This window comes from Schistocerca nitens, chromosome 3, assembly GCF_023898315.1.
Source record: "Schistocerca nitens isolate TAMUIC-IGC-003100 chromosome 3, iqSchNite1.1, whole genome shotgun sequence".
Lineage (NCBI taxonomy): Eukaryota > Metazoa > Arthropoda > Insecta > Orthoptera > Acrididae > Schistocerca > Schistocerca nitens.
Genome location: NC_064616.1, coordinates 254,021,701 through 254,035,128, shown reverse-complemented (window position 1 = coordinate 254,035,128; position 13,428 = coordinate 254,021,701). Strand labels below are relative to the sequence as shown.

At 40.3% G+C, this 13,428-nt stretch overlaps 1 protein-coding gene across 1 annotated transcript in view; it reads right to left on the bottom strand.

The window, feature by feature from the left end:
- LOC126248219 (uncharacterized) overlaps positions 1 to 10,711 on the bottom strand; it is a 185,473-nt gene extending 174,762 nt beyond the window's left edge. The window contains exon 1 of the mRNA XM_049949042.1: positions 10,252 to 10,711. Coding sequence (XP_049804999.1) covers positions 10,252 to 10,448 — 197 coding nt within the window. The 5' untranslated portion in view covers positions 10,449 to 10,711. The remainder of the gene's footprint in view (positions 1 to 10,251) is intronic.
- Between the last annotated feature and the right edge of the window lie 2,717 nt (positions 10,712 to 13,428).

The following is a 13,428-nucleotide window of genomic DNA, read 5'->3' as shown; positions in this document are numbered from 1 at the left end:
AGTCCATGCTGCTGCAAACGTCGTCGAACTGTTCGTGCAGATGGTGGTTGTCTTGCAAACGTCCCCATCTGTTGGCTCAGGGATCGAGACGTGGTTGCACGATCCGTTACAGTCATGCGGATAAGATGCCTGTCATCTCGACTGCTAGTGATGAGAGGCCGTTGGGTTCCAGCACGGCTTTCCGTATTACCCTCCTGAACCCACCGATTCCATATTCTAACAGTCATTAGAGGTCGACCAACGAGAGCAGCAATGTCGCGATACGATAAACCGCAATCGCGATAGGCTACAATCCGACCTTTATCAAAGTCGGAAACGTGATAGTACGCATTTCTCCTCCTTACACGAGGCATCACAACAACGTTTCACAGGCAATGCCGGTCAACTGCTGTTTGTGTATGAGAAATCTGTTGGAAACTTTCCTCGTGTCATCACGTTGAAGGTGTCGCCACCAGCGCCAACCTTGTGTGAATCCTCTGAAAAGTTAATCATTTGCATATCACAGCATCTTCTTCCTGTCGGTTAAATTTCGCGTCTGTAGCACGTCATCTTCGTGGTGTAGCAATTTTAATGGCCAATAGTGTAGATGTACTGATAATGGTTTCAACGTCGTCCGTCAACATCTAGCGTAGTAGCATAGCTACCAGAGCGCCATTTGTGTCTACCCTTCAATAGGGAACACTCGCCGCCAGAATGCTTAGTGTGGTGCAATCATGTGAAGCAAACGGGCAACCATGCCACGGAAAGGCACTCGAGCTTCCTACAGCCAACTGAGCTTGTTTGAAAGGAGTCAAATTGTGGCCTTCCGAGTGGGGGGATGGTCCTTTAGGAGAATTGCCATACAAGTTGGACGTGCTTCGTTAGGTGTCAACGATGTTGGTATAAGGTGAACATTCTCACACCCATAGACGACGTCCTGGACTTCCACCCTCTGGGGCCACGAAGCTCAGACACACCAGGATCGTAGTACTATAAGGGCAGCAGTGCAAAATCTTACAGTACCGCAGCACATATAAGACAGCTTATAAGCTCAGACGTGTGAACACGAACTGTTGCGAACCGGTTATTAGCAGTGGGACTATGGGCAAGCACAATTCTAGCCTGTTGTCCTCACGCGACAGCACCGACGTGCACAGCTCGACTGGTGTCGTCAGCGGACCACTTGGAAGATGGAATGGCGCGCCGTGGTTTTCAGAGATGAAAATAGATTGTCTGGACGCAAGTGATGGACGTTTGCATGTACAACGTAGATCTGGTGAGTGCTGTCTCGTATAGTGCATTCAACTAAGACACACTGGCCCCACCCAGGTCTTATGGTCTGGGGTACAGTAAGTTACAACTCTCTTTCACCTTTGGTATTTCTGGAGTGGATGGTAACCAGCTCTCTGTACATGCAGAACGTTGTTAGACCTGTTCTTACAAGAGGAAGGTGACATGTTGTTCCAACAGGATAACTCTCGCCCACACACTGCCTATGTAGCTCAACATGCTCTGCAGCAAGACGTGCAGCAACTTCCCTGACAAGTTCCAGATTACCTCCAATCGAGCACGTATGGAATATAATGGGATGAGAAGTGACTCGTGCGACTCACCAACCAACAACTCTTACAGGACTGTGTGAACAGGTCGAGCAGGCATGGAATAACATATCGCAGGAGAGTATTCGCCATATGTACAACCGACTGGATGCCAGAGGCAGTGCCCACATTGCCGCCTGCGGAGGCTACAACATGTTTCACGCGAATTGTAAATGGTTGCGAAAACACACTTGACCTTTTAGCCACAAACAATCCAGAGCTAATAGAGAACATCATGACTGATACAGGGATTAGTGATCACAAGGTCGTTGTAGCTAGGCTCAATACCGTCTCTTCCAAATCCACCAGAAACAAACGCAAAATAATTATTTAAAAAAGCGGATAAAGTGTCACTAGAAGCCTTCCTAAGAGAATCTCCAATCCTTCCGAACTGACTATGCAAATATAGACGAGATGTGGCTCAAACTCAAAGATATAGTAGCAACAGCAATTGAGAGATTCATACCTCATAAATTGGTAAGAGATGGAACTGATCCCCCATTGTACACAAAACAGGTCCGAACGCTGTTGCAGAGGCAACGGAAAAAAAGCATGCGAAGTTCAGAAGAACGCGAAATCCCGAAGTTGGCTAAAATTTACAGACGCGCGAAATTTGGCACGGACTTCAATGTGAGATGCCTTTAATAGGTTCCACAACGAAACATTGTCTCGAAATTTGGTAGAAAATCCGAAGTAATTCTGGTCGTATGTAAAGTACACAAGCGGCAAGGCGCAGTCAATACCTTCGCTGCGCAGTGCCGATGGTACTGTTACCGACGACTGTGCCGCTAAAGAGGAGTTATTGAACGCAGTTTTCCGAAATTCCTTCACCAGGGAAGACGAATGGAATATTCCAGAATTTGAAACACGAACAGCTGCTAGCATGAGTTTCTTAGAAGTAGATACCTTAGGGGTTGCGAAGCAACTCAAATCGCTTGATACGGGCAAGTCTTCAGGTCCAGATTGTATACCGATTAGGTTCCTTTTAGATTACGCTGATACAATAGCTCCCTACTTAGCACTCATATACAACCGCTCGCTCACCGATAGATCTGTACCTACAAATTGGAAAATTGCGCAGGTAGCACCAGTGTTTAAGAAGGGTAGTAGGAGTAATCCATCGAACTACAGACCTATATCATTGACGTCGGTTTGCAGTAGGGTTTTGGAGCATATACTGTATTCAAACATTATGAATCACCTCGAAGGGAACGATCTATTGATACGTAATCAGCATGGTTTCAGAAAACATCGTTCTTGTGCAACGCAGCTAGCTCTTTATTCGCAGGAAGTAATGGCCGCTATCGACAGGGGATGTCAAGTTGATTCCTTATTTCTAGATTTCCGGAAAGCTTTTGACACCGTTCCTCACAAGCGAATTCTAATCAAGCTGCGGGCCTATGGGCTATCGTCTCAGTCGTGCGACTGGATTCGTGATTTCCTGTCAGGAAGGTCTCAGTTCGTAGTAATAGACGGCAAATCATCGAGTAAAAACGAAGTGATATCAAGTGTTCCCCGGTGAAGCGTCCTGCGACCTCTGATGTTCCTGATCTATATAAATGACCTGGGTGACAATCTGAGCAGTTCTCTTAGGTTGTTCGCAGATGATGCTGTAATTTACCGTCTAGTAAGGTCATCCGAAGACCAGTATCAGTTGCAAAGCGATTTAGAAAAGATTGCTGTATGGTGTGGCAGGTGGCAGTTGACGCTAAATAACGAAAAGTGTAAGGTGATCCACATGAGTTCCAAAAGAAACCCGTTGGAATTCGATTACTCGATAAATAGTACAATTCTCAAGGCTGTCAATTCTACTAAATACCTGGGTGTTAAAATTACGAACAACTTCAGTTGGAAAGACCACATAGATAATATTGTGGGGAAGGCGAGCCAAAGGTTGCGTTTCATTGGCAGGACACTTAGAAAATGCAACAAGTCCACTAAAGAGACGGCTTACACTACGCTCGTTCGTCCTCCGTTAGAATATTGCTGCGCGGTGTGGGATCCTTACCAGGTGGGATTGACGGAGGACATCGAAAGGGTGCAAAAAAGGGCAGCTCGTTTTGTATTATCTCGTAGTAGGGGAGAGAGTGTGGCAGATATGATACGCGAATTGGGATGGAAGTCATTACAGCAAAGACGTTTTTCGTCGCGGCGAGATCTATTTACGAAATTTCAGTCACCAACTTTCTCTTCCGAATGCGAAAATATTTTGTTGAGCCCAACCTACATCGGTAGGAATGATCATCAAAATAAAATAGGAGAAATCAGAGCTCGAACAGAAAGGTTTAGGTGTTCGTTTTTTCCCGCGCGCTGTTCGGGAGTGGAATGGTAGGGAGATAGTATGATTGTGGTTGGATGAACCCTCTGCCAAGCACTTAAATGTGAATTGCAGAGTAATCATGTAGATGTACCTCAGAACTACTTGTGTTATTGATCTGTAATGTAATCATTTCATGCACTCCATATGCACTGTTGCAACAATAAATCTTGAGTGAATTAGAAACCTCTAAATCTATGTACTAGCCTAATTTTTTTTTCCAGCAGTGGTGAAACTAAATACGACTTGCCATGATGCCCCAGTCCATTAAGCACAGACACCTCTGTGCAGCCAGAATTATCATGGGTACCTGCAGTCCCTCACATACAAATATACAGACGTAAAACGTTAAGCACCTGGAAGTAATGATCCAATATAGATGCAGTTCCATACATGTATATGTTATGAACGGATATGTAAATGATAATGTAGATTTATGGTCTGCGACTTCTAGAACTGAATTACTGTTGTTACTCTGTTACAAAGCAATTCGGGGTATTTAATGGGCTGAAGATGTGTCAGATGGTAAGAGTACTGTGAACGAGTGGCCAAATGCTGTAATGAATGGGAACGTGAGGGGAAACTACATGTGTTAATTCATACTTTTAGCTCCCCATGAACAAATAATGGTTTCACTATAATGCCCCATATCAGGCAACACTATTGGTCAGAGACTTGCAGCAGCTGGGCTACTTAACTATTATCCCATGTAAGGGATACACAAAACCACAACACAGACTGCCGGATTTGGAATGGCTCCGTACGCACACAGCATTGAATGCTGAAGAGCGGCATCATTTTCAATGATGGATCTTCGTTAAGCACTACCTTGGATTATCAGTGTCTGCCAGTATTGTGTGCCATGGCCAAGAGACACATTCTGACAATGTTTTCAAAAGATACATGGGTATTTCTCTAGTGTGATGGTGTGAGCAGCTACCACATATGACTTGCAGTCACCTCTGATAGTGGTTCAGGGAAATTCAGTGGGATAGAAGTAAACCAAAAAAATTCTGAGTCATGTGTTAACTCACATGGGACAGTATTCTGGCACCACTAATCCACACATGATCTGTGTTTCTGTGACATGTCTGCATGACATGTGGTTATCCCTTGACCAGCAAGGATTCCCAGTCTATACCCGACATAACATCTGTTGTGATTCTTGAGTTTCTCCCAGCATATTTGATAGTCAAAATATCCACAGGTGTACTGCCGGTCTAGAGTGTCCCAGTTCGTATGTCAACCTCATCACAATGTCAGTATACATATTAACAGTCAGTTGAATAGTTTTTCACGAGATTATACAATAGCTGTATGACACATTTCCCAACCAAATCACTGCATGCATCAAGTTCTATAGACAGCAACATCCTACCAATGAGGGACCAGCACTGTGCCTATACTGCAAAATTTCTAGTTCATTCAATTTTATTATGTAATCACTGAAGTAAAACTATACAATCTTTCATCACATGAAGCTTCATTTCATGTCATTTGTCTTCTTCTGGATGCTTAACTTTTTTGTTGGTGTGTTCAAGACATCTGTGTGTAACTAACCTCCGTAATCAAAACATGCTGGTGTAATGACAATTATTTCAGAAATGTACAGTTCAAATCCTGATGGTGGAAAAACTTGCATAGCCAGAATTTGATAATCCAATGCAATTTGAACGTATTATCTTGTGTCGTCCAGCCTCACGCAAGTGATGAGCAAAACAAAAAATAAGTTATCTGTGCAAAGCTGGACATTGCAGGCATTATTACTTGAAAAAATCATTAATACACAACTTAAACAGTAGTCCAAACTGTTGATGTCAATTATTTTCATGTCTGCAGATGACTAACTAAAATACAGTGCTGTTTTCTGTCTATCATATCTAACTTAACCACCCAATGGCAACTCAGGGTGGATATTCCATAACAGCAAACTTTCTGCAGCAGGTGACACAGTACTGAAACAATAGATTTATGACTATCAAAAAGCTCTGAATCCCTTGGTTACCACAGTCCATAGGATTATAAAAGGAAAATAAATGTCTGATGTCCTGTCATCAATGACATAATTAAAGGTGGACCAGAAACTTGGGATGAACAAGGACAAGGAAGGACTCTGGCTGTGTACTTTTAAAAGGGACCATTTCAGAATCTTGCACTGAGTAATTAATCGAAACCACAGAAATTTCACGATCACTGATTCAATAGTTCCATGAATATAGCCAGTTGTTTGACCCATGGCAAAGCTGCGAACAGTACTCCCGTGAGTTTTCCGCAACTTTTAGATATCATCTCAAGCAATATTTCCAAGAAAGAAACAAGACTACGCAATCTTGTACAACTTTTTGCAGTCTCTTAAGAGAAGTAATAGAAAAGATTTCCTGGGCGATTTGCATATGGATAATTTGAAGCAATGCCGGCTGAAAAATAAGACGATCGAAAAAAAAAGTGAAGTTTAGCTTTTTATATCTACGGAAGTAAATGCGGGATACACCTGAAACTTTGCACGTAATAACTTACCAAGAAAAGGTCTCAGAATATAAAATTTCATTCTCATAATGCTTTCCATTGCTTTACAAACAGAGCGCAGAGTTGACTAATTTTCTAAAAACGCCAAAAATGATTATTTGCGTCCCACTTTTACAAAAATTGTTCAAATAGCTCTGAGCACTATGGGACTCAACATCTGAGGTCATCAGTCCCCTAGAACTTAGAACTACTTAAACCTAACTAACCTAAGGACATCACACACACATCCATGCCCGAAGCAGGATTCGATCCTGCGACCGTAGCAGTCACGCGGTTCCAGACTGAAGTGCCTTGAACCGGACGGCCACTGCGGCCGGCCCACTTTTACAAAAGTGTCTTCTGCAAACTCTGTTAAACCGTTTTAATTAGAAAGACAACGTTCTAAAACACCTAAAAAACTAAATTTGTTTTGGACTGCGATCATATAAGGGGCTGAAAGACTACGACTAGGTGAAGCAAAGTCGGCAAAAGAAAAATGCTTTGGAAGAAAAGGCAGTATTTTGCTCTATCTCCCCGGAAGTGATTGCGGGATAAACCTGAAGCTTTGCACGCAGTAACTTACCAATACAAGGTGTTAAAATATAAAATTTCATTCTCCTACTGCTTTCCAATGGTTTATAAACTGAGCGCAAATTTTACGATCTTTCTAGAAACGTCAAAAATGTTTTAAACTGCTTCCATTAGAAATACCATGCTCTCAACCACCTAAAATACTATATTTCGTTTTGCAGTGGGACCATAAAACGCAAAAAAATGCTCTCTGAGGAAAGTATCAAAAGTCCTGATTACTAGGAAATCAGCTTCAGTAAAAAATAGCGCAAATTAGTAATTTTTTTAGCTATACAAAATTCTAGAATGAGATTTTCACTCTGCAGCGGAGTGTGCGCTGATATGAAACTTCCTGGCTTATTAAAACTGTGAACCTGAGCAGGAGACCTTCTGTAAAGTTTGGAATGTAGGAGAAGAGGTACTGGCAGAAGTAAAGTTGTGAGGACGGGCCGTGAGTCTTGCTTGGGTAGCTCAGTTGGTAGAGCACTTGCCCGCGAAAGGCAAAGGTTCCGAGTTCGAGTCTCGGTCCGGCACATAGTTTTAATCTGCCAGGAAGTTTTCATACAAAATTCTCCTTATAGAAAATGAAATTCGAATATAGAGTACAATAAAAATAGTTTTCTATTTTTTTGTGGCTCTAGTAATTTGAAGTAATCACATTTGAAAAGGGTATTTTCTGTATTATCAAAATTTCTTCCCGGTCAATACCATCAGTGACATCATCTGGCCAGTAGTGTGGTTTTCCTGACGACATTCTACAGCAAATTAACGAAGCAGGTAAAAAATTGAAGTAACTTGAAATAAATATAAGCTTAGGATCCTACAAGGGAACTTTTCTACCTGTAGCTTTGGCCTCTGACACTTATAGAAATGTATCATCAGCTTGGGATCATGTGCAAAGAAATCTTTACCAGGCTTTGGAGCCTGTGGTAAAGAAACTTCCCCGTGGCTGCTCTTGCACAGCTATCGGGCGTGGCCCCTATGGTGATGGGTATGCTAGTTTTCTCACTTTCAAAGGAACTAACAGTGGTTAAGCCACCATGGATTATAGCAAGACATTTATACAATATTCCATCAGTACACTAATGTTCCGCATTAACAGCATATTATGCTAACAAAAAGTACGCTGTAACTTTAAACTAGCACACAAAGGGCATTACACAATAATGGAGACACTAATAATTCTCTGTAACACAGATCCATTCAAAAATTTTAGAAAACTGCTATGAACTTAACCAAAATTTACACAATGTGACAATGGTATAAAACCTGCGGGCTATTTATACGATGTGTGCTGTAGCCGTTGTGCAACAGCTTTACTACCATGATATCCGCTGCGTTAGTAATGCACAGTTAATTTACGAAACAGAAAAACAGAAATAGGTCACGATCAGCCATGGCAAAACAAGTCTCAGTTTGACGTTTCTCGAGTTATTTGCACTTTATCTAACTTCCTAGTCATCAAGACTAGGGAGGGTACTAAACAACTGTAGAATAAAGACATGTCAGATATCATCTTAAGTAACAGGAATATGGGCTCTATTTCAATACACTTCCATCTTGTTTTTAGTGCATTATATGCTGGCATTGCAAAACCAAATATAGTTTTTAGGTGGTTTAGAACAGGGTCTTTCTCATGGAAGCGTTTTAAAAGAGTTTTAGAATAATCGTCAACTTTGCGCTCAGTTTGTAAACTATGAACGAAATTTCATACCCTGTCACATTGTTTAGGTAAGTTATTGGGTGTAAGGTTTCAGGTGTATTCTGCATTCACGTCCGGAAGTATTAAGAGCTAAACTTAACAGCCTTGTTTTACTTTCTATTTTTTCGGCCGACTACGTTTCAAATTATCCATTGGCACATCGCTCAGGAAATCATTTTTTTTATTATTATTATTACGTGTAAGTGCATCAAGTTGTAAAAGTTTGCTTGGTTTTGTTACTTTGAAGAAAATATTGCCGGTGATGGTATCTCTCTAATTGGCCGAAAACTCACGGGTGGACCATTGAGAGCTGTGCTACGAGGACAAACAAATCACTATATCTCCGGGATTATTGAATTAATGATAGTGAAAGTTTATCATGGGAACAGGCTTGATTGCTAATACAAAATCCGTGATTGTCATGCTACAACCGTCTAGATCACAAAGCATGGAATGCCCCGAGGGGGGGGGGGGGGGGGGTGAGATCGGCTCCTGCAATGTCATGGAAGGGACTGACCACAGAATATAAAACTATACCAGTATTTCATTGATCAGAATTCACAATCAGTCAATCAACAATTACCATATTTCTTAGCGTCAATATTCCATCTGCAAACTACACCAACATTAGGAAAAAAAAAAAAAAAATGCTTTATCCAGAGAGTGTATTTATTAAACTTTTGCTTTTCCCCCCCCCTTGCTTTGCAATAATCCCTGATGCAACACTTCTGGAGAAGGGGGGGGGGGGTGGCGGGGTTGAGAGGAAATAAAGATGCAAAGACTTATTTGAAAGCAATGTATTATAAAGGTTTAATTTGAAAACTGTACCAATTACAAAGTGTGAACCGCAGCTGGTATTTCATGCCAGAGAGGACACCACCATGAAGAGAGAGACAATATTGATTCTTAGACAATATTAAGGTAGGCCTATGTTGCCAAACATCTATTACATTTAACTCCACTTTAAGAACGTCAGTTATAGTCGATCAATGGAATATTAAATCGTTAGCAGAATCACAATATACACTTCCATATTTATTTTAAATTACACACATGAGAAAAATATATTTAGGCAGAGCGTCGGCCATTTTAGTTGCCAATAGTTTTACCGGACAAGAAAGTAGAAAGGAAGTAGCGTAAAAGGGAAATAATGTTACAAGATCTCACGCAGCTAAAACAAATACAGATTTTTCATTTCATTAGAGATGTCACAATTAAGAATACACAGTACACAAACAATATTTTACTGTGTATAGGTATATTATTTTATAATGATTTCTTTACGTCCATGTATACACCCAGCACAGATATTTTCCAAACATGGACATAAAAAAACGTAAAAACCGAATGGAACGAACAAGGGAATTTTTTTATTTACGCAGTTCATCTAGTATCAATACATCTCTTTACGGCTATCAGATGAACTGGAAGAAAAACTACTACTGTAAAAATAAATGTTTCTGATTAGACCATAAACATTCTATGCCTGAAATGTCAAAAATTTCAACTCTTCAATGAACAAGTGAGACTCAGTTCTGGGAAGAATGGCAAATAAATGTGTGACAGTTGTTCACACTTACAGTTCTTCTTCGTATGGTCCTGCTTGGGTTGTGTTAGTCTCTTGGCGTTGATTTTGTTCTCCTACAGGAGTGTTCAGCTGCTTTGCTTGCTTTTTCACTTGTTTGCCTTTCTTCTTTTCTTGTGGAAGTCCGCCCAATGCCTGTATCAGAATGCGACGTATATCGACGCTGTTTGCGGGTGGCCTGTCTTCCTCCATGTTTAACTAATTGATGAACGATTATATACGCGGCAGATGTTATACAAAGCAAACTACGAACTTAAACGGCCATAACTAGTCGCCGACTTAACGGCTATTACACCGACAATTTAGAACTCTACCTACATATTTTGACGTTGCAACGGGTACAACGCCAAACAAACGTCCCCTACCAGTAATCAACCCGCATCCCCGCCTAATATTCCCAAACAAACCGACTTTCAAACGCTCCTACACCGAGAACCTGCCCATCGATTCAGACACTCCTAACGGGTCAATACTTTCGTATTATCAAACATTCTCGGCATCCAAAGCACACCCACAGCGAGTAACGCAACAACCGTATAATCGATTAATTGCATTCGACTAGTCGAATGCAGAAGAGAAAATATTAGTGGCATCGCTCCAGAATACATTTAGTGTATTACAAAAACCATTTCTTTCGTAGAAAAATGGTTAAAAATGAAGTACTTTATGTTTCATGACGACGGCGCAACATAAACGTCGGTAATCAGTCCTGCGTCAGTCGAGGCGGCCGAGCGTTAGCGTTCTCGTAAAGATAACTTATTTAAATTGTAATAACAGTCAGTGCAATATAAATTATTCGTTGAGTAGTGTATTGGTGTTTTTTTTAAACTTACTATTAAGGTTATCACTTTTCTTTATACATTATTCCAGGACACGCGAAGCGATTGTAAGGTCGGCTTGTAGTCATAGCTTTGTTTACGTTCTGGCTCGGGTAACTTAGAGAATCGCATTTCACTGTTCCGTTTTTCTTTCCGGTAATTTAAGTAGAGGCTGTCCATTCATTAATAAGTACATATTTCCAGCATGTAGCGTAAATCTTTAATTGTTCATTTAGGAACTTTTGCACTGATAATTTGTCTACATTCAGTTTGCGTACATTAAAGTTACATTCTATCACGATTAAGTTAAATGACATGCTGCAGTTAAGTGAGTTCTGAGTTCTTGTTGTTAGTAAAATAATTAATTTTTACGTTATATCATATTCCTGAAAGCCCTAACCTGTTGGCCGAATTTTTGCGGCTCGTAAATAACGAAAATTAGTGTTATGTGAAGTGTGTTAAGTGATTCAATTCTGTTTTTCAGCAGTGATCGGTGTTGCAATGCGTGAAAAATGTGGATGTTGCCGGAGGGTAGTCAAGGAGGAAGTGGTATGTGAAGACTGTGGGTTTGAATTTCACTTGGGTGACTGTAATGTGGAGCTGAATGAGGAACTCAGCGAGGACCTCCCATGGAGCTGGCGAGAGCCTTGTACCAGTAAAACGCCTGGCTGCGTTGACGTTTCGGACCAGAAACCGATATCACGTGACTAGCTGCTGTACATGACTGGCTGCATTGACAGAAGAACATCTGGTGCTGAACTCTATGCTCGAGTTAAATGTGACTGTATATTCGTAGCTTTGAAATTTGTATACTTTCCCCGTTTTGATCCTTCAGTTATCTACATCCACTAAACAATTTACCGAGTATACTAAAAATGGCTGACTGCTATTGGTGCCAATTACATTTCTGTTGTGCTTAAAAATTTTCACCTGACAGAAAGTATGTGATTACTATTTTTGTAACAGATGTGTATGACCCTGTTCTTGAAGTAGGCTCGAGATTAAACATTGGTCAACATTTTTTGTAATGTATGTCATCTAGTTAATTATCACCATGCATTAAGTATTGGGAAATGTGTTATAGCATTGCAGCTTTTCCTGCAAAAGTAATACAACAAGACGATACCACGCACTGTTGGCACACTGGGGATTATTTTAAATACATTTACATAGACATTGTAAGTGTAATTATAACTCTATGCATATGAATTACTTCAGTATTGTCTGACTGTTTGTCTAAACCAAGTAAAAAACCTTCAAATTTCATAAAAACTTTCCTGTTACTGCTTAGTGCAGGATACAAAACTAATATTTTTCTAGGTGTTTGTGTGACTGATAAAGGTACTTCATTGATATCATCATTCCAGTGAAGTTAAAGCTGCTGAGATTTATTCAGCCTAAAAGCGAAATCAAGATTATTACTATATGTAGGATCATGTCTGTATACATCACCTTTTTGTGGTGGATGACTCATTCAAGTTTTGTTTACTTTCGGAATAAGGCATCTTTTTAGTGTACAATGGTAATACAATTAATGTTGCAAATCATCGAGAAGGATGCCCTATATGATTCAGTCACACACTGTATTAAATATTCCTTTGAGAGATTTTTATCCACTGGAATATTGTTAGTGTATAATATAGTTTTCATAGAGACTAATACAGACAAGAAAATGTTAACAGAAGAAAGTATAGCATTTAAGCAACTGTTTTTCATTTAGAATAGTTTCTGCTTTTGAAGGATGAAACCATTTTTTTAGCTTGCTGTACATGTACTGAGTATGTGCTGGCCATGTCCTTTGAGATCTAGGTGTGTGATTATCGGCTGGTGCAGTGTACTTATTTATCTGTCACTGAGTTTGTGATGGAAAATGTAAATAACATCAGCCTGAATGATATTTAAAATATGGATGTCATACAAAAAACAATTACGGATACCTACCATGCGTACTTTCTTTTCAACCTTCAATGTTGCGTCATTTTGTGAGGTAATTTGGCAGCAGCTAAGTGAGTTTTCAGAATACAAAAAAGGCTATTAGAGCTGTGAATGGTGTAAGACTAAAACCTCCTATAAACCCATGTTTAAGAATTAATTTATTCTATCATTAACTTATATTTACGTTATGCAGGCTCCTGTTTTTTTTATTATGTAATGGGTAAGTAATAGGAGACTATTTGAACAGTCACAATGTTGCTGTTCGTAATCTTCAGTCCCAAGATTCGTTTGATGCAGCTCTCCACGCTACCCTATCCATTGCAAGCCTCTTCATCTGTGGACAATTGCTGCAGCCTACATCCTTTTGAACCTTCTTGCTGTATTCATCTGTTTAACAGTATAAACTGTGGAAGAAGTAA